The sequence below is a fragment of the Panthera uncia genome (assembly GCF_023721935.1).
Source record: "Panthera uncia isolate 11264 chromosome B3 unlocalized genomic scaffold, Puncia_PCG_1.0 HiC_scaffold_1, whole genome shotgun sequence".
Taxonomy (NCBI): Eukaryota; Metazoa; Chordata; class Mammalia; order Carnivora; family Felidae; genus Panthera; species Panthera uncia.
In genome coordinates, this window is record NW_026057582.1 from 8,997,936 (window position 1) to 9,018,210 (window position 20,275).

General features: G+C 51.9%; 1 protein-coding gene across 5 annotated transcripts in view; it reads left to right on the top strand.

Moving 5' to 3' along the window:
* CLMN (calmin) overlaps positions 1-20,275 on the top strand; it is a 110,107-nt gene that overhangs the window by 62,018 nt on the left and 27,814 nt on the right. For all 5 annotated transcript variants that reach the window (XR_007453605.1, XM_049612216.1, XM_049612217.1 and 2 more), the window contains exons 2-3: positions 12,442-12,503; positions 17,525-17,620. Coding sequence is in view for 4 of the 5 variants with exons in the window: in XM_049612216.1 (XP_049468173.1) it covers positions 12,442-12,503; positions 17,525-17,620 (158 nt within the window). In the remaining variant the exon portion in view is untranslated. The remainder of the gene's footprint in view (positions 1-12,441; positions 12,504-17,524; positions 17,621-20,275) is intronic.

Consider the following 20,275-nt stretch of genomic DNA (forward strand, 5'->3'; position numbering starts at 1 on the left):
GTCAGCACAGAGCCCGACGCGGGGCTGGAACCCACAAACCGCGAGATCATAACCTGAGCCGAAGTAGGACGCTTAACCGACTGAGCCACCCAGGCACCCCAACCCTACCTTCTTGAACAAAAACATGTAAGGTGGCTTACCCGATCCATAAAACGAAAGGAAAATCAACAGGGGGCGCGTGGTTGGCTCAGTCAGTTAAGCGTCCAACTCTTGGTTTGGGTTCAGGCCGTGATCTCGTGGTTTTGTGAGTTCGAGCCCCACGTTGGGCTCTGTGCTGACAATGCGGAGCCTGCTTGGGATTCTCTGTCACCCTCTTTCTCTGCCCCTCCTCCATTTGCATTCGCTCGCGCTCTCTCAAAATAAATAAAATTTAAAAAAAAAGAATCTCTTAACAGCAAAGCGAATAAAAGGAAATATACCTGGCTGTGAGATTTTGGTTGCCCCCAACGAGGAAAACCTGAATATTTGCAGCAGCCCCTGCACCTTGGATGCGAAGCTGTTCCAGGAGCCGTTGGCGATAGGATCTGTCCCTTCTTTTGGTGGATTCCTGTGTTTTCGTCTGCTGCAAAAATGCACAGCTTCATTTTCAAAGAAAAATGTGCCCCTAAGAATCCTGTGGCAAGAAACCTGTGACCAACCTGTGCCCCCTAAGAAATCCTCCCTGTCTGGATGGAGGAATCGTAATCGTTTTCAGAAGTAACAAAACCTTGTCAACCTCGTCGCTCACTAGGTGTTTCAGCAGCCTGAAAACCATCTACCAGGCTTTCTATCCAGTCAGCTGCTATAGAGTATCTGTGAGCTTTTGGTTTCTTTCTAAAATGCTAAGGTTTGAAAGACTGGAGGGGCACCTGGGTGGCTCGGTAGGTTGGGCATCTGACTTCAGCTCAGCTGGGAGCCCTTGGAGTTCGTGAATTCGTGAGTTTGTGAGTTTGAGCCCCACAACAGGCTCACCGCTGTCAGCCTGTCAGCACAGAGCCCACTTCGGATGCTCTGTCCCCCTCCCCCCTCTCCGTCCCTCCCCGGCTTGTGCCCTCCCCAAAATAAATAAATAATAGTAATAAAAGAAAGCCTAGAAACGTTTGGCCTCTGCTGGTGGCCCTTGCGCTGTTGGTCACCTCCGATGGCCTGCCTTCCTGATATCAAACTGAAGGCTGTCTATTTTGTTCTCTGTGTCCTCACTGTTGTACCTGCTGAATTTGCCCCTTTTCCAAAAGGTAGCTTTGAGCTCGTGGAAGCCTGCTTTTGAAGAGGTGCTGAGCACCTCGTCCTGAGAGGCATTCCAGTACACTCTGGATGACAGCCTTAACGACAGGGTTGGATGAGAGGCAACCTTCAGTAAGCTTATTTAAGGACCTCTCCAACCGGAACACTAGACTGCCCTGAGGAAGGAGTAACCCTGGATTCCTCGTGGTGCTCAGAACATGGGAGAGAAGATTACGGTCCTTGAACAAAACTTCATCTACTGAGAAACTTGACCTACAAGGTGGAGGTAGCCTATTTGATTAACTTTTTTTTTTTTTTTTTTTTTTTTCCTGTTTCCATTTAAACTTTACAGAACAGGAGGGAAAAAAAATCAGCGATGATTGTTTGGGGCCCTTTTTCTTCTTGCTTCCTTGGGCTCCTCAGACAAAGGAGGCCTTCAGTAGGGGTGAGGGAAGGGAGGAGCAGGCACTATGAGTCTTGGAGAAGGCTGGCTGCTGAAGAAGGAAAGCAAAGGCAAGAGGCACGTCCAAGTCTGGTCGCCCAAATGTTCTTTTTCTTTTTTCTTTCTTTTTTTTTTTTTTTAACTTTTTAACGTTTCTTTATTTTTGAGAGACAGAGCGTGAGCAGGGGAGGGGCAGAGAGAGAGGGAGACACGGAATCCGAAGCAGGCTCCAGGCTCTGAGCTCTCAGCACAGAGCCCGACATGGGGCTCGAACTCACGAACCATGAGAAAGTGACCTGAGCCAAAGTTGATGCTTAACACACTCAACTTGTCTGCTTCTTTCATTTCCCACATGCCTGCCACCCCCCACCCCCACCCCACCACGGGTCTTGAAGCCCCAAAGCGAATTTTAAAAGTTGGGCTGTGAGGTCCGGCCACCAGGAAGTCGTAGGACGGCCGCTTAAATCGGGCGGCGGAGCCTGTGCAGTCTAGAGCAGGGCTTGGCCGACCGCAGCCCACTGCCTGTTCATATAAATAAAGTTTTATTGGAACACAGCCATGCCCATTTACGTATTGTCTTGGCTGCTTTCCCACCAGGACCGCAGAGTTGACAAGTCGCTGGAGACCATGTGGCCGGCAAAGTCTAAAACGTTCACCGTCTGGCCCTTGACGGGAAAAATTGCCAACTCCTGGTCAAGAGCGGTGACTCTCGGCCCTGGCTCAGTGTCAGCATCACCTGGGGAGCTTTAAAAAATGCAGATGCCTGGGCCCCGCCCCCAGGGGTTTGGATTCAATTAGTCTGGAGTGGAGCCCAGGCATCCCTACATTTTAGTTTCCCCAGGTGACTGTCCTTTGCAGCCAAAGTTGAGAATCACATGTTTAGTCTCAGTGGGTTTTTGTTTTTTGGTTTGTTTTTTTTTTTAAGATTATAGAACTGGGATTTGCCATTCTCCAGGATTTCTACCCAAGGACAATGATCCAACCTTGACCTCGATGTCAGAGTGCAGCCCTTAGGTCTGAGCCACCTGTCTATTGCCTGAGGGAGACCTCTGATGATAAAATCCCTACAGTGACCCCGGGGACTAAATGTGCCTGAAGGGGGTTGGAGGTGAGCCGCGTTACGGTGAGGGGCCGAGTCTGTCCACATGCACGCCTGCACGCACACGGGGACACGCAGCAGGGTGGCTCGTGTAGGTAGGTAACTGTTGTCCGTTTTCGAACGAACGCGTCTCGAGAAGGAACCAGTGTTGGGGCGCCTGGGTGGCTCAGTATGCTAAGCGTTTGGCTCTTGGTTTCGGCTCAGGTCACGATCTCATGGTTGGTAGGTTCGAGCCCTGCGTCGGGCGCTACGCTGACCGTGCGGAGCCTGCTTGGGATTCTCTCTCTCTCCCTCCCTCTTCTACCCCTTCCTCACTTGCGCGCGCTCTCTCTCTCTTTCCAAAATAAATAAGTAAACTTTAAAAAAACAAAAGGAACCAGGGTTTCGTGACAGCGTTCATAATTGTCACCTCGGCACAGCTTGGTCCCAGGGCCCCAGCCCAGGCAGCTGGTCCTCTCTCCTGCTAATTAACGTGAAATGTTGGTGACGCTTCCAGCTGGAGGAGAACCTGACACCTCTTGCCTTCCCCCATCACAGGTTTCCAGCCCTACGTCTCTTGCTCAGGGTAGGAATTTAAAGTCACACTGGTGTCACTTTTGTGGGCAGGCGAGAGTTGTAAATGGGAATTTCACAGTTTGCTTTATCCCTCGCATTTAAAGCAAATATTAACCACCTTGCCTTCCGCGGTCTGTGTCTCCCATGTGGAGCCCAGTGCCTTCTGCCCTCCCAGCCGCTGTCCCCTTGGGGCCTGCTCTTTCTGGAGGCAGAACCGTGTCCACCAGCCAGAATAACCAACTCGTCCCGGTTGGCCAGGGCCTTTCCCTAGTTTTTAGCACTGAACGCACCGCGTCCCAGGACCCCCTCAGTCTCCCTCGGCGAAACGGGACGGCTGGTCACCCTGATACTTGAGGTTCTCGCAATGGGTTTGCCTTTGTTCGTACTTGAAAACGTTGGTATTTCAGGTCAGGTGTGGGGTTTGTTGAAGACAGATGTGCTTAAAAATGCAAATTAAGGGACACCCGAGTGGCTCAGTCTGCTGAGTGTCCGACTTCTGCTTAGGCCGTGATCCCACGGTCTGTGGGTTCAATCCCCATGTAGGGCTCTGTGCTGACAGCTCAGAGCCTGGAGCCTGCTTCGGATTCTGTGTTTGCCCCTCCCTCACCCTCTCTCTCTCTCAAAAATATATAAACGTTAAAAAATATTTTAAAAATGCAAATTAAGGTCAAGAATAAGTAGCTGAACCCAGAGGTTGAGCTGATTCTTATGAGGCCTGTTTTGTGGATAAAACACCAGGTCAGCCTTTATCCCTCAGTTGGACAACCTGGGCATGAAACAATCTTCATGAAGGTCCTTCAGTAAGATGTTAGCTCTGAAGGAGTTCGACCAGCCCGGTGCCACCGGGAGAGTTTTGGCTTACGGTGACCGGGCTAGGGTCTTCTCCCAGCTGTACCGCCAAGGCTGGGGCAAGTCACGTGTCCTGGCTGAGGCTCGGCGTCCTCGGCCACCTCCGCAGGTGGCCGGGAGAATTCAACAGCGGACATCTGGTGATTCTCACTGTGTCAGGAAGAGGCTTAGCGTTGACTTCTTCCCTTCCTTCCTGGGGAGCCTGGTTCTCACTCGAGACAGATGTTAGGGGCACCTGGGTGACTCAGTCAGTTAAGCATCCACCTCTCGGTTTCGGCTCAGGTCATGACCTCGTGGTGTGTGAGTTCGAGCCCCACATCGGGCTCTGCGCTGACAGTGGGGAGGCTGCTTGGGTTTCTCTCTCTCCCTGTCTCTCTGCCTCTCCCCCACTCACACCGTCTCCGTCTCTCTCAAAATAAATAGATAGATCGTAAAAAAATGTCAAAAAGGCAGGCGTCCACTAGGGTAGGCAGCTGCCCCAGCAACAACCCCAACATGCCTGTGTCTTCGCTCAGTGACCACGTATTTCTGACTCACTGGGGTCCAACAGTGATATTCATCATCGGGCGGCACTGCTGGGTGATCCTTGCCCGAAGGGGAGGCTCAGGAGTCCAGTCTCCTTCCCTCTTGTGACTCCGTCATCCTCTGTGTCCTTGGAACTGTCCCCGTGGGGGTGGGCACAAAGCACTGAGGATCGTACAGGCCTCGTCTGAAAGTGGCATACCTCAGACCCACTTACCTTCCGTCGGCCGGGACTCCGTGGCGAGGCCCCCACCACCTGCCAGGGGGGGCTGGGAAATGTAGTTTGGCTGTGTGCCCAAGAGGAGAAGGAAACAGGCTTTGGCAAACACTTGGTAGCCTCTGTCACAGGACATGTAGCCGCCTAATTCATTGGCCATCAGGACCCCGTGGAGACATCCCGCGTTAATGAACATCTCTGTGTTTCCAGAGTAGGCTCCTACAGGAAGTTGTGGTTAATTTTACACAGGAAAGGGGTCTGGCTTCCAGTGATCTTCAAAATAAAGGAATCTCTTTATTGCAGGACTTATCAGGGCTTTTACTATACCGCTATTTCTCAGACTTATTGGACTCCTCTTTGGAGAGAGGCCTTTGAGAACTAGCAGTCTACAGAATGTGCTCCAGAAAACACCGCTTTAGAAGTTACTCAGAATTCAGAAGGCAGAACACTTTCACGAAAACACTGGTGTAAAAAAACATCCCCAACATTTGTGGTCCGTGATGGAGAGTTCAGTCCCGCAAGGATCTCGGTGTCAAGGCCCATGCGGTGAGCCTCCGCGGTATGTGAAGAGAATACTTTTGTGCCTTTCCTTCCTTCTTCTTTTCTTCCCTCCCTCCTCCTCTCCCTCTCTCCATCCTTCCTTGTGGGACCTGTCAGGACAGGGGTCCACGTCTTATTATCCGTGGCTGAGCATCGTCATCGTTACCGGCTCCCTGGATGCGTATGGGAAGGATCTGTCCCGTGCCACTTAAATCCCCGTCTCGATTTCAGCTGGACACGTCGGGGCAGCCGACCCGGTCTTCCCATCTGGGTGGATGTTAAAAATCCCTTTTCCTCAGCTTGGGTTTTTATGGCCGGCTGGCGTCATCCGTCATCATAAAAGGGGACTGAGATTTAGCACTGAGGTTAGACAGAATCACTCACAGAAAAAACTAGAGAGGGTTTATTTTTTTTTTTATTTCTGTTACAGGCACCAGCCTAAATATATATAAATATATATAGCTTAAAACTTAATTTGCTGTGTAATTGGGACTAGTTCTTTGGAGCCCTGGGTTATGGGTTTTGGAGCAGCCGAGAAGCAAGGGCACGGCGGGGCAGGACGTGGTATGTTAATTGGTGGCCTCTGGGACCTGTGAGAGAATTGGATTTAAGTCCCCAGTTAGAATGCGCTTGGCAGCTTTCTTGGGGTCTCCCCGGGTGCATACTGGGGAGACCACCAGTCTGCACCGGCGGCTCAAGCAGGTACCCGGGCTCCATCCCGATGCCCGCGGGCGCATCCGCGACGGGCACGAGGGACGGAGGAGAGCAGGCAGCACGGGAGTCACAGAGAGGGTGACGGAGCTCTGGCGGCTCTGGCCTGCCGCTTCTCTGTACGCTTGTCTGTAGTAAGTCTCGCGCCGCTCGGCCTCCGGTCCCGGCGAGGGTTTTGCATTTTATTACCAGAGTCTTGATAAAAGGGACGCAGGTCAGAGCAAACATTCGGGGAGGAAAAACAAAGGAAATTAAACGCAAAATCGCTGCTGGTGCAAACCACATGGAGGCCTTGGCTTTAATACCACCAGAGCCGGTGGGGGGGAAGCGGCCCCCAGGAGTCGGAACCAAAGGGATGTTGGCCTGGTATTCCTGAAGCCTGGCCCCTCTCCTGTTTAAAAAGAAATTGCCGTTTAATTTGTTTCTGAGTTTTATGTCTCAAGTGAACCAGCATGGGGCCACGTAATGAGGTTGTGTTTCTGGGAGGTGTTGAAAGACGGGAAAAGAGCAAAAACCGCGTCCAGACGGGGTGGCCGAGGGTTCCCGGGTGGGGGGGGGGGGTCCAGCAGCCCCGGGGCCGGAGGGGCCGGTGGGGGCTTCCCCGGGCGCTGGCCTCCCTGGGTGCCGGCTTCTGTGGGGCCAGAGGTGCCCTCGCATGGTCTGGTGGCGGTCCACCTGGCGACCAGCCGGAGGGAGCGGCCTCTCCATCTCTGTTTAAAGACCCCCGGGCCAGCCCCAGCCGATGGAGGAGGGTGGCCTGGCTGAAGGGGGCCGAGGAGGACTCTTCGAATGAGAGAGGGTCTGAGCCACGGAGAAGAAGAGCGTTTGGCAAGAGTGGGAGAGTCTCTGTGAGCATCTCAGGGGGCCGCTGACGTAAGGTTGGGCAAGAGCTTGCCAGAGGAGGAACCCCTTAGAGATCGTCACAGGTGGGGGCTGTGGCTGTCCCCCGGGGCTGAGATGGCCTCCCTATAGTGCCACGCTTCACGGCAAACAGTGACTGGGGGCTGGGAGCGGGTGCAGGCCGGGGCCTTGCCCCTGCACAAAACAGAAGCAGAGGTGGGAAGGTGTCGGGCCTCCCACCCCCCTGCCTGCCCCCACCCTCCCTCCTGGACGGAGACGGGTGGGTGAAGCCTTGGCCCTCAGCGCCCCTCCCACTGGGGACGGGCAGAACCCACCAGCCGTAGCCCCTGCCCCAGATGGCCTCGCTGTCCCAGTCCTGTGTGTGTGACCCCCGCCCCCCCTTCCTTGCTGCCGCCTCCCGAGCACCGACCCGCCCGAAAGGAGCCCGTCCCCGTGAGGAGTTAAGGAAAGCCATCTGCAGGGCCATGCCTGTGCCCGTGACGGGCCACAAACTGTGAGGACAGGTAGGTCTGGCTCCTGAGCTGTGACACACACCTGTCGCGCTGCCGGGTGACTTGCCGGATAACTTTAGCGCATGGTGCCCTCCCTGCACCGCGGGGAAGCCATTCCGTGGCGGGGTAAGGCCAGCTCAGGTGCATCTGACCCTCACAACCCCATGATGCGGGGACTATGACCCACTGTGTAGATGGGTAAACGGAGGCACTCGGGGACGATACTGGCAGACCTCTCGTTTGGTGAAGCTTTTCCCCGTATTCTGCGGCAGGGAAGGCTGACACTGGAGCAGCCTGGGTGATCCCTTAGGCCCTCCAGGGCTTCTCACCCTTGGTGCCGCTGACACCCTGGGCCGGAAAAATCTGTTTTGTGGTAGGGGGCCATTCAACAGCATCCCTGGCCTCAACCCACCTAGATGCCAGTCCGAACCCTTCCGCTTGGTCGTGACAGTCAAAAATTCTCCAGATGCCACCAGATGTCCCCAGGGGCTGAGGCACCTCTGCTTGGGCACCGCTGGGTGCCTTTCCAGGGCGCTCCCAACATGGGGAGTGGGGCGAGGGCAGCTGGAAAGCCGGAGGACTTCCTGGAGGTGGCTTTGGGGCACTGAGACCACCAGCCTGGCCGAGGAGGAGAGCGATGAGGCCACAGCCCGTCCATCTGCCTCCCGCCTCTTGCCAGGCTGGGTGGCTGAAGCTGGAAAGAACTCCCAGCTGACCTGCCTGAATGGATGTCACAGAATGAGCGTCCCCTGCGGGAATTCTGGTCTGCAGTCCTCCTCGTCAGTTCTGGTTCATCTCTCAGGGGAGTCAGAGACCCCCCCCCCCAAACTGTATGAGTTCAGTGACTAAAGGCCACTATCGGGAAGAGCCTTTTGGACGACGAAGGAAAAAGAAATGACGTTTGTCTTGCCCGTTGCCGGTAGGCAAGCCCGGGAGACATATGTGTGTCCCCCTTTTTTCGTCTGTGGTGGGGCTTGTGTACCTGGCTCCAGGCCGCCTGCTCCTTCTACGCCAGGTGGCACGCCAGTCACATCCTCCACCCTGCCTGAAGATGGCCAAGAAATTGTGCCACTTGTCTCTTCCCGGTAAGACCAGGTTTTCAAAGTGTGCAGTATCTCCCCCACAAGCTGGTTGAATGCAGGTTCTCAGGCCTTGGGGCCAGAGAGCGTGAGTCAGCAGGTCTTGGATAGGGTCCAGGGATTAGCATTTTAACTGTCACCCCAGAACCTCTTGATGTTAGCGATCCGTGGACCAGACTTTGAAAAATGCCGCGGCATTAGCTGATCACACTGAATTGTGTACATGAATATCTTGGTGCTTTAGCTGTGTGTGTGTGTGTGTGTGTGTGTGTGTGTGTGTGTGGTTCTAAAAGGACAATCAGTAAAATATCAATAGTAGTGATCTGTGAGTGTAACGTGATTTCAACAGATTTTAGCTACGTCTCTCTGTCCCGTCTTGTTTTAATTTTTTATCATGAGCATATGTTTATAAACAGATAAGCCATCAAGCCTTTCTCGTGGGTGGAGAAGGGCAGAAATATGATAGAGGAAATATTACCTAGGAAAGAGGTTTAGCGGAAGTGTGGACATAGGGAAGAAAGGGCACGGTGTCAATGAATCTGTTTTAACTCCCAAGTCAGCGTCTCCCACTCCGTGGCTCCCGAGTCCTGAGCTGGCCACCAGTGGTGGCCTGGAGAAGGGAGGAAGGTCACATTTTGAAATTATCTGTTCTTGGTAAAGCAGGGGCCAGAGTCATACGAGGGGATCTGTGACGGTGGCCTTGAGCCAGAAGGCTGTGCCTCCCTCTCTGTCTCTGTCTCTTGGGGCCCCTGTCCAGCCAGCTCCTCCCGTTCCACGCTGCCCGGGCACTTGGACGCGCCCCGGCCAGCCAGGCAGACCCGGTGATGGCGATTTTACAGCCCTTTTACTGCCCTGCCGTTGCCCTGCAAACCTGCACCGGGCCCCACAAACACTCCGTGAGAAGGCCAGACCCTTCCAGAAAAATGGTTCCCTACACCTTTACAATGTGATAGGTGCGGCGGAAAGAAAGGGGCCACTGGATTTATGGAAACTATATAAAGTTTACGGAGTCTTGGCAGGCCAGACGTAGAAAGAGCCTGCAGGATGGGGGTGGGCATTTCGAAATGGAGAAGGTCACGATCAGACCTTTGTGGTGAGACACCGAACGAAATACTGCGATTCCAGGCCTTGCTGTGTGGCTGTGAGGTCAACCACCGGGGCTGCCTTTTGGGGTGATGCCCTGGAATCTTCACCGCATGCCCGTGAAGAAGGCACAGCTTTCCCCCTTCTGGAGAGGGGAGACTGAGGCAAAGGGATTTTGAAAGTCAGGAACTTGCCCAAGGTCGCACAGCTAGTGGTGTGTGTGGCTCTCAGCTGGGTGTTCTGAGGCAACCCAAATTCTCACCGTCTCTCTCTCCCCTGTGTATTGAGCGATGTGTCCCAGTTTCAGGTTCAGAAATTATGGTCTCCATTCCCTATTTCAGTTTGGGACTCATCTGTTATTTGTGATTTAGTTTCACGGTCCCCTGGTATCTTCAGTCATCACATTCCCCTCCCGTGGGTCAGCTTTGCTGTCGAAGCTAATCTGTGCTCAGATTCCCGCCCCCCCCCCTGCCCCCCAGGCCATGGCTGGAATGGAAATGAGGCCTCCCACAGGTTGACTGTGGACCAGGGCGGGGCTGGGACACTGCCCTTGCCTGCAGGAGCCCCTCCGTGTCCCACTTCTACTGTGAGATCCTCATAGGGCCCCCGGAGGAGTACCCCCTGGGGTCTGAAATCACCTCCCCTCATCCCCATCAGCCCTGGAAATTTCTTATTTCTCCTTGCATATGTGCCCTGTAGCATCCATGTTTTCTCTCCTACTTGGCTGTGAATTCTTGGAGTACAGATTCCAAGCATTTTTTTTTTTTTATTCTCTGATTTTGCCCACAGGGTCTGGTGTAGTTCCTGGCATGTAATGGTTATGGACTAAGTATCAGCTGGGAGAATGGAAGGATGGATGGATGGATGGATGGATGAATGGATGGATGGATGGGTTGAAGGAAGGAAGAAGAAAAGGAAGGAAGGAAGGAAGGAAGCAAGGAAAGAAGGAAGGAAAGAAGGAAGGATACATGGTTGGATGGATAGATGGATGGATGGATGGATGGATTGAAGGAAGGAAGAAAAAAAGGAAGGAAGGAAGGAAGGAAGGAAGGATGGATGGATGGATGGATGGAAGGAAGAAAATAAAGAAGGAACGTTGGATGGGTACATGGTTGGATGGATGGATGGATGGACAGACAGATGGGGTGGGTGGATGGATAGACACCCACTTCCTTCCACACAGTTAAACCAGCCGTCCAAATGAGGTTCTCTCAGGCTTTCACTGAATGCACTTCTGTTTCAGGGGACGTCCTTCGCTCTCCCTGAAGCCATATGGAGAAACCAGCCTGAGTGTTTGAATGTGTGTGTAAATACTTTACAATCCCATAAACTTGTTTAAAGACAGGTGGGGGTGAAAGTATACACCGGGGCAGCCTTTGGGGAGGGCAATTTGGAAGTAGCTATTAAAATTGTAAATGTGCCCACCACTAAGACCCTGCAGCCCCGCTTTTAGCTGTCAGGCCTGAGACATAGATTCGTCTGCTTGTGCACAAAGAACCAGGCAGCAGGGCACTCGTGCAATCGTGCTGGCTGCAACACGGCCCGTAACAGTGACAAAGTGGAAAGAGCTAAGTGCCATCAACCGAGGGACGGCGGCTAAGCTCTGGAACACCCACGCCATAGCAAATGATACACAGGCAGAAAGGTCTCAAGTGGGGCCGGGATCAGGGCACTCTCCAGTCTTCTGGAAAGCTCCGAGACTCTGTACCTCATGGCCCTCAGCAAATGCTCCCCCCCGCAGCTCCATTTCTACCCACCTCTTTTCCCTTCTTCCTCTTCTACCCACAAAACACAGTTTACTGGGATTAGCTCTTGAGTTCTTACACCGACTTACTAAGTGACCTTTTCTTACAGCAAAGGAGGAAAAACGAGAGAAAAGCAGTTACGCGCCTAAGTACTGTCTGCCAGATCTTCAATTAAAAAGATTGAAAGCTACAATATTAAAATTTGATTTATGGGCACCGCTATCTACCTAATAATGAGGCCGAGAGGAAAAAAGAACCATAGCCATTACAGAAAACCGTAGCCCTTTTTCTCCCCCGGGAGATAAATTGCCTCCCATTTTCTTATTGCTAAAGAAACGTGAAATGGTTTTAAGCATATGCGACGCGTTCTTCCAAAATGTTGAAATCCAGAGCTGAGTGATTCAGGAGTCATCTGGCTCAGACATTTCAAGGAAGCTTCCAGAGTGGCCTAGCAGCCTGGGCTGCGGAGGCTGCTTCTGTGTCCGGCCGAGCACCCAGACCTAGGCGCTAGCCCCCTTACCCAGGGTCCGGGTCCTGGGCAGCCAGCCGGCCAATGCCACACACAGGATCCAGGTCCGGGTCCCATCTTGGCTGTATTTAAGCTATTTAATCCTCCGTTTCTTAATCTGTAAAATGCGAGTAACCTTACTAATTGCGTGACAGTTTTGTTCCGTGTGTCTGAATTCATGGCTATTTAAAAACCATTGTTTGAATGTTTATTTTTGAGAGAGAGAGAGACAGACAGAACAGACGGAATGTGAGCAGGGAAGGGGCAGAGAGAGAGAGGGAGACACAGAATCCGAAGAAGCAGGCTCCAGGCTCTGAGCCGTCAGCACAGAGCCCAAGGCGGGGCTCGAACTCACAGACCGGGAGATCGAGACCTGAGCCGAAGTCAGATGATCGACTGAGCCACCCAGGCGCCCCTGAATTCATGGTTATTTATTCTAGTGAAGATGCTGTGGGGTTGGGCTGGGGATGAGCAGGGTTTCAAGCATTTTGCACACAGTTCTTTATACTCAGCTAATGGCTTTTCTTTGTTTTCAGTTGAGAGGGAAAATGTGCAGAAGAGAACCTTTACTCGATGGGTAAATCTGCATCTAGAGAAGGTAAGCGGGGCGCGTGGGTTTTTGTTAAGTGATAGATTCATCCGTGACCGAGCGCACAGCCCCGTAGTGCGGGGAGGGGGGGAAAGGGTGGCTCTGTATTTCCGGCTGTCGTTTTCTGCGCCCGTTCGTTGAAACGTCTGCTTGAGTGCCTTTAACCACCAAGCGTCAAGCTCAGTGTGGGAACGTGGTTCTGCCATCGTGGGGTTGTCAGCCCAGTTGGGGAAGGAGAGGGTCTATCTTTAAATAGGAATCAATGAACAAATGTTAGAAGACACTTATTCCTGAACACCCCAAGGGCTTTCCTGGACACAGGGACTGGGGTGGGGACAGGGCTGGGCTTCCCGTACTGGGAGGATGGCAGGGGATTCTCAGCCAGAGCCACTTGTAGGTATCCGGATTGATGTATGCAAGGACTCGACACCTTGTGACAAAGCCAGATCCCCTGGTTAATCACATAATGTTGCTTTCGATCAACAGTGTGACCTGCCCCGTTTGGTGCATCAGGCACCCTGCTTAGTGCAGCACACATCTCCTTCTATCCCCATGACAACCCTCATCCCCCGGCTGGGGAAGGAGAGATTCTTTTTCTCTTCACAAGACAGCTGATTTATCAGGATTCATTTCAGTCCTGTCATTTCTTCTTAAATTCCACGATCTGCTTCTCCACATAGACGCAGCCCCGTCGCCTCGTCTCCTTGTAGAGCTGGTAGCGTTCTCAGTGAGGTTAGGCGTATGGATTTTCTTCTCTCCACCTGAAAGGTACGAGAGCAAGTATTGACTGCCCGTGGAGGTAGCCCCAAAGAAAAGTTCATGGAGGAAATCGCTGAAATGATTAGATCCCCGAGAAAAGAACGGTGGTTTTTCGGAAGCGCAGCGCTTGACCAAAATTCTAATTCGTGTAGTTTACCTTTAGACCCGTAATATTTCCCGAGCAGCCCTTGACCACCCACACCTCTACCTGGCACCTGGACGATGGGTTCCCCTTGACCCAGGAGGACTCCCGACCTCCTTGGGATGAAGCACCGTAAATCATTTGCCACTTGTTTTGACTATTGGTACATTTTCGGCAGTGCTCATAAAGCGAAGTGTTATTTTTGGAAAAAAAGGAAAACCGTTCCCCCGATCTGAGTTCGCCGAACTCCTAAATTAATGCCTGATGTGCGTCAGGATAGCTGGAAATTCCTCCTGGTGGATGGAGTGTGGCTATGGCATATTTCTTTTTTTTTTCTTTCTCTTTCTTTCTTTCTTTCTTTTTCTTTTTCTTTTTCTTTCTTTTTTTCTTTCTTTTTTTTCTTTCTTTTTTCTTTCTTTTTTTTTCTTTCTTTCTTTTTTTCTTTCTTTCTCTTTTTCTTTCTTTTTTTCTTTATTTTTTTCTTTTTCTTTCTTTCTTTCTTTCTTTCTTTCTTTCTTTCTTTCTTATTGAAAAATAAATACAGAAAAGGACAGTGGGTAAGGCCCCAAATACCCACGCACTCACTCACCGCCCTCGGCGAGCCTCTGTGAGCATCCTCCTATCGGGGATTGCCTCCGTGGCCACGCTCCTGTCCCTTTTCCGGGGCAGGTGGGTAGCCCCGCTCTGAGGATAAATCAGATAGCACCTGAAACCGATGCCTAATAAACAGGGCAAAATTAACAGCCATGTTTCCAACCCTGAGACTTTCAAGGCCAACCTTTCATGTCAAGGAAACCCGGGAACCCCTCGGGGACTTGGGCTTAACTGAAATTTGAAGGCCGTTAGAAATATTTACTGAGTCTCGGGCTTCTGGAAAAATTCCTTAATTTACCGAAGGAGTTAGATCATGAAGAAAGCCCTGGGGGTGCTGTTTACTCGGCCATACCGATCTCATGAAGCCCGTGGAACGTTTGGGGCCCGAGCAGTGTTTTCGCTGGAACAGGTTCAATTTCTCCTTCTGCCATCTCGCAGGATGGACTCTGGCCAAGGCCCCATTTGCTGCCGCCGAGGCTCTTACAGACACTGTCAGTGGAAATTACCCTCCAGATTCAACTCAAAAGCAAGGCTTGGCCACGGCCGGGGCTGGTAACTGGAAATTTTGTTAGTCCATCTATCAGGGGGTGTTCTGTTCGGGCATCACGTTTTCTGCCTCGCATTAGCAGGAACAACATTTCCGTAAGAGTCTCCGTAACCCGACGCCGTCATGTTCCGTGTGGAATGTGCCCAAGGATCTGTGGGAGTTTGCAAAGAAAATAATTTGCCTCTTGGTTCAAAGTCGCTTTTGCCCTTGAAGCAAATCCCTCTTCTGTGCACCTGTGGGAGGAATCGCCCTGTATTTGGACAAACTGGGGGTCAAGGGGCTCGTATATGGGGTAAGGAAATGCCACCTTCCTTAATAAAAAAATTTTTTTTAATTTAAAATAAAAAAACAAAAAACAAAAACAGGAATTCTCCAAAGCTGTCACGGGAAGGAGGCCTTCCCGGAGGGAAAAGGTGCCCAGACCAAAACTCCTCCATGTTTCTGAGACCTCCCTCACCCCTGGGTCTCTGGCCGGTTACAGAGATCGTGTCTCCTGTGTGAACACCTCATTCATGTACCCAGGAGCGCAGAGAGCGCCCTGCCCAGCTGTTCTAATGTTGCCAAAAACCCCACTACCAAAAGGGAAACAGAGAATCATGCTGGGGTTGGGGCTTATTAAAAATACACATTTCTGGGGCGCCTGGGTGGCTCAGTCGCTTGAGCGTCCGACTTCGGCTCAGGTCATGATCTTGCGGTTCGTGAGTTCGAGCCCCCGCATCGGGCTCTGTGCGGACTGCTCGGAGCCTGGAGCCTGCTTTGGATTCTGTGTCTCCCTCTCTCTCTTCCCCTCCCCTGCTCTCTCTCTCTCTCTCTCTCAAAAATTAAATAAAATTAAAAAAATACACATTTCTGGAACCGCCATTCCCTGAGATTCTGTACAGTAAGTTCTAATCATACTGCATTAAAGGAAGTATTATCAAGCTGGTTCAGTCAACAGAAACCTTTCTTCAAGCAAAGTGTTACTTGGAACCCTAAAGAAAGGCCAGTAAGAACGGAGCCTCTCTGATCAAAGGGGGTGCAGCAGGTCAGACTCTTTCTCGGCACCCCTCGGTCCCCACAGGGGACCCTGAAGCTGCTCCAGTAAAGTCTAGGGTTCCGGGAAACACATTTGCAAATCCCGGTGCTGGAGCGTCTGACCGACAAGTTCCAGGCAGCCCCGGGAGCTCCAGGCCACACGTCCAGCCAGACTCTCGGTGGACACAGCATGGTGCCAGTTCCCCTAGACAGTGGACCTCTCCGGCTTTTCCCACCCAGGCCCCCTTCACGCTCCAGTTCATGTGAGCACAGTTGCCTCTGCCCCCAGCGAGAGGCCGGAACTTGGGCGAACCCGGTAAACCCAGAGAGAGAAGCCAGTGGGGCGGAGAGAGGGTGATTCAGGGCCGTTCCCTGTGGAGGGGTTCCAGCCAAGGATCATCTCCTTTTTCCCACTTATAGCCATGAGACATGCACCCCCTGGATGAAATGCCTCACTGCAGAGAACACCCCAAGACTCTGCGGGAAAGAAGCCACTTAACAAGCTGGTTTTCCTGACTCGTTCATCTGGGAAGGCAGGAGTTGTGCCAGGCACTGTCCCTACAGGATCTCGTTTCATTTTAGCCCCTGTGCTCTGAGATCTTGCAAAACAGGCCTCTAAGGCCCAGGGAGGGTCAGGAAGATGCCCGAGTCCCTGTTGAGGGTAGATCCTGGACTTGAACTCAGGTATGTCTGACTCCCTTGCTTCTCAGTGGAGCAGGTAAGAAGTTCGTCCTGAGATGACATTGGTTTACTTAAGAAGCCAGTTTTGTGGAGGAACAGAGAGAGTGGCATTCAGAATGCTGATGAACTTTTTAAGGGGCTCCTGGGTGGCTCAGTCGATTGAGCGTCCCACTCTTGATTTCAGCTCAGGTCATGATCCCAGGGTCATGGGCTCGAGCCCCAAGTCTGGCTCCATGCTGAGTGTGGAGCCTTCTTAAGATTCTCTCTCTCTCTCTCTCTCTCTCTCTCTCTCTCTCTCCTCTGACCCTCTCCCCCCACCTCTATCTCTAAAATTAAAAAAAAAATGCTGATTAACTTTTTAGTATGATTTTAGTTAGTTTGATCGGTAAGAATGTATTATTTTTGTATCTAAACATATAAATAGACAAGAACATCTACAGATAAATCAGCCTCCCAACCTTTGACTTCTGAACAGGCCTACACATTTGGTGGGGACGAAGGGTTCCCCCCCCACCAACCGTCCAGCCACTCGGGAGACCAGCAGTCTGTCAACCCGGCCCCCAATGCCCCCAACTGAGTCACACACGCTAGCGACCTTCCTGGCTTCCTCTGCCAAGGGTCCCACCGCCTCCGGAGTTAGACTGAATCTTGACGTGTCAGCTGGCACCTCAGGAAGATGCACATACAGAGACGAAGCAGTATCAGAGAAGGGGGGGAGGCTGTGGGAGGGGGAGCCCTGCTGACGTCTGTACCGAGGCCCAGAGGGTCACTGACCCAGGGTCATGCCATCGTGGTGGGGATCTGGGCACCGCCTGTCCGCAGCCAGTGAGTCCCGATGAAGAAACAGGACTGACTGTACAAAGAGCCGATTTGACCAAACACTGGGCATGTCACCTAGCCTCTTTGAGCCTCAGTGTCCCCAAATCTAAAGCGAAGGGCTTACACCAGGTAATTTCACGTGAGTCCAACTGGCATTATTTTATTCTTTGGAGGCCTGTCATCAAGACATGCCATTCTTTTCTCCCCTTAAAGAGAAGCGTGGATACAATGGCACTTGGGGGGGGGGTCTCAGATCTCAGGGTCCCAACGCCCTCCAGGGTCACTTGTTTGAGCTGCGCTCTGGTGCTGAGTCTCCCCCTTGATTTGCCGGCACCCTCTCTCCCCCGGGGACTGCCCGCAGACAGATCTGGAGGTCCAGACATCTTCCCTTGGGGGAGAATTGAAGCTTGGGAACAGTTTTGGGGATTATACGGGTCACTAATCAGCTTCCTCCCCCCCCCCCTTCTTCCACAGTGCGACCCACCCCTAGAAGTTAAAGATTTATTCATTGATATCCAAGATGGCAAAATCCTAATGGCTTTGTTAGAAGTCCTGTCTGGGCGGAATCTGGTACGTATGTCACGAAAGAGTCAGGGAGAAATAAAAGGCGAAGGCAAACACTGATCAAGGTTTCTTTGCAGCACAGAACTGTACGTGGGTGCACCCACCTGGCCATGCGTGGTCCTGTGACAAGAAACTTAGGAAGGGTGACATTCCTTTCCCAGTGACCAAGAGTGATACAATCATGTGTAACGAAGCAGTGTCCTCCTTTTTTTTTTTTTAAGTAAATATACTTTAGTAAGTAAATAAATAAATGCCCTGTGTTTTCTGTAAGTCTTTGAAGGGTAAAGATTGGAACTAGATCGTTAAACTTTAGCTCTTCAGCCATTGTATTAACATGAACGATAGGAAGGATCTGGAAGATTGAGGAGAAAGTCGTCTTCCCAACTGAATTCCATTACAACTGCTGGCTTCTGGAACCTTCTCAGTAGTATAATCATTCCCCTTATCTGCGGAGGATACATTCCACGACCCCCAGTGGATGCCTGAAACTGCGGACAGTACTAAGCCCCATATATACTGTTTTTTCCTATACGTACATCCCTCTGATTAAGTTCAATTTATAAATTAGGCACATTAAGAAGCACCCAGGGGGCTCAGTTGGTTAAGTGGCAGACTTCGGCTCAGGTCATGATCTCACGGTTGGTGGGTTCGAGCCCCGCGTCGGGCTCTGTGCTGACAGCTCGGTGCCTGGAGCCTGCTTCGGATTCTGTGTCTTCCTCTCTCTCTGCCCCTCCCCTGCTTACACTGTCTCTCTCTCTCTCTCTCAAAAATAAACAAACATTGAAAAAAATTAAATTAGGCACATGAAGAGATTAACAATAATAAATTAGAAGAATTACGCCAATTCACTGTAATAAAAGCTATTTGAATACGGTCTCTCTCAACGTACTGTACTCGCCCTTCTTGTGACAATGTGAGGTGATAAAAGGCCCATGTGATGAGGTAAAATGAGGTGAGTGATGTGGGCTCTGTGACATAGCATGAGGCCACTGTTGACCCTCTGACCACTCGTCGGAAGGAGGATCATCTGCTTCCGGGCCGCGGTTGACCGCGGGTGACAGACTGGTGAAAGTGAAAGCACGAGTAAGGAGGGGCCACTGTATAAGCCACATTGAATCGAAGCAGCCCATCTTGAGGTTCATTGCATTTGGGACCCTCACCATACATGTCCATGTCGCTTATGTCTGCCGTGTATGGGTTGGTTATCTCTCTCCCATTCCCCGAGCGGGGAACCTCAATGCTGTTGACATTTTGGGTCCGACATTTGCAGTCCTGGGCACTGCATTCATGGTCTCTACCCCTGGGTGCCAGGAGCACCCCCAGGTGTGACGGCCAAAAATGTCACTGGATACTACTGCCAGATGTCCACGGAGAGGGCACAATGACCTGGCCCAAATGCCAGTGGTGGTGATGTCGAGAAACCCTTCTGTGGAGTCTAGCGTTTGATGTGGCATCCGTGAGCCGTTGTGGCTAATGCGGGTCCCGACTCTACCAGCCCGCTGCCCAGATCCAGTTCTAGCTACAGGCTTGAAGTCAAGAGCCCCTCCTGTTTTCAGATCTAATGTAGCTAGAATCTCATCACACCCCTTAACTCTTCCTGTCTTCACCCTCCCAAAAGCAAAATGGGAGACACCTGTTAGCAGCTCCAGGGGGCTGTGCAGAGTCACGTCGTGAACTCTCACGAAGGGTGGACTCGTGGAGGTAAAAACAGTGTTGGTGTCTCAGCAGGTCCCGCAATGAGCCAACAGCACAGTCCCCACAGAGCTCCCTGAGAAAGCGTATCCAGTTCCTTGCTCTGTGTTCCCAGCAACACAAGCTCCCACTTTGCTGCCGGGCCACTGGCTGATAGATGCCATGTCCTTGCTGGGCCTGTGTTGGGGGCCTTCGGTTCTGGAGCCTGGCTGAGAATAGGCCTCTGCTTACCCATGAGCTTGGCTGGCAGCTCACAGCTGGTGCAGCTGGTCCCCACTGGTTTGCCTTGTAATGTCGGCCACCCGTCTGGAGGTGCTTTGGTGAGCTTCAGGGTGGCAGAGTTTCCTTGGGATATTCAGCTGCTGTTGTTAAAATTTTAGCTTCTGCAAGCACCTCTCTTCCTCTCTGTATTTGCCTCCTAGCTCTCTGTCTCTTTCTATCTTTCTGTTTCTGTCTATAGTTCTCTCTCCTCTATCTCTCTCTGCCTGCCTGTCTCTCTCTCTGTCTCTCTCGTCTGTCTCTCTCTCCACCCCTGTTTCTGTCTGTATTTCTCTCTCCTCTATCTCTGCCTGTCTGTCTCTCTCTGTCTCATCTGTCTCTCTCTCCACCTGTTTCTGTATTTCTCTCTCTTCTCTCTGTCTCTGCCTGCCTGGCTTTCTGTCTCTGTGCGTATCTGTCTCTTGACTCTCTCCATCTCTCTGTTTCTGTCTGCATTTCTCCCCTCTCTCTGTCTCTGTCTCTCTCTGTGTCTCCATCTCTGTTTCTCTGTCTCAGTATCTCTGCCTGTCTGTCTGTCTCTGCCTGGCTGTCTCTGTCTGTCTGTTTCTCTCTCTGACCTGGGATAAGTGTCCACAAAGCTCTCGGCCGGAAAACTGAAACATCTGCCACCTCTAGGATGGACCTGCCGGGTGATTTAGCAGCTGCGGGGACGCCCCGGTCGATGCTCCCTGCCTGACAAAACCGTCAGAG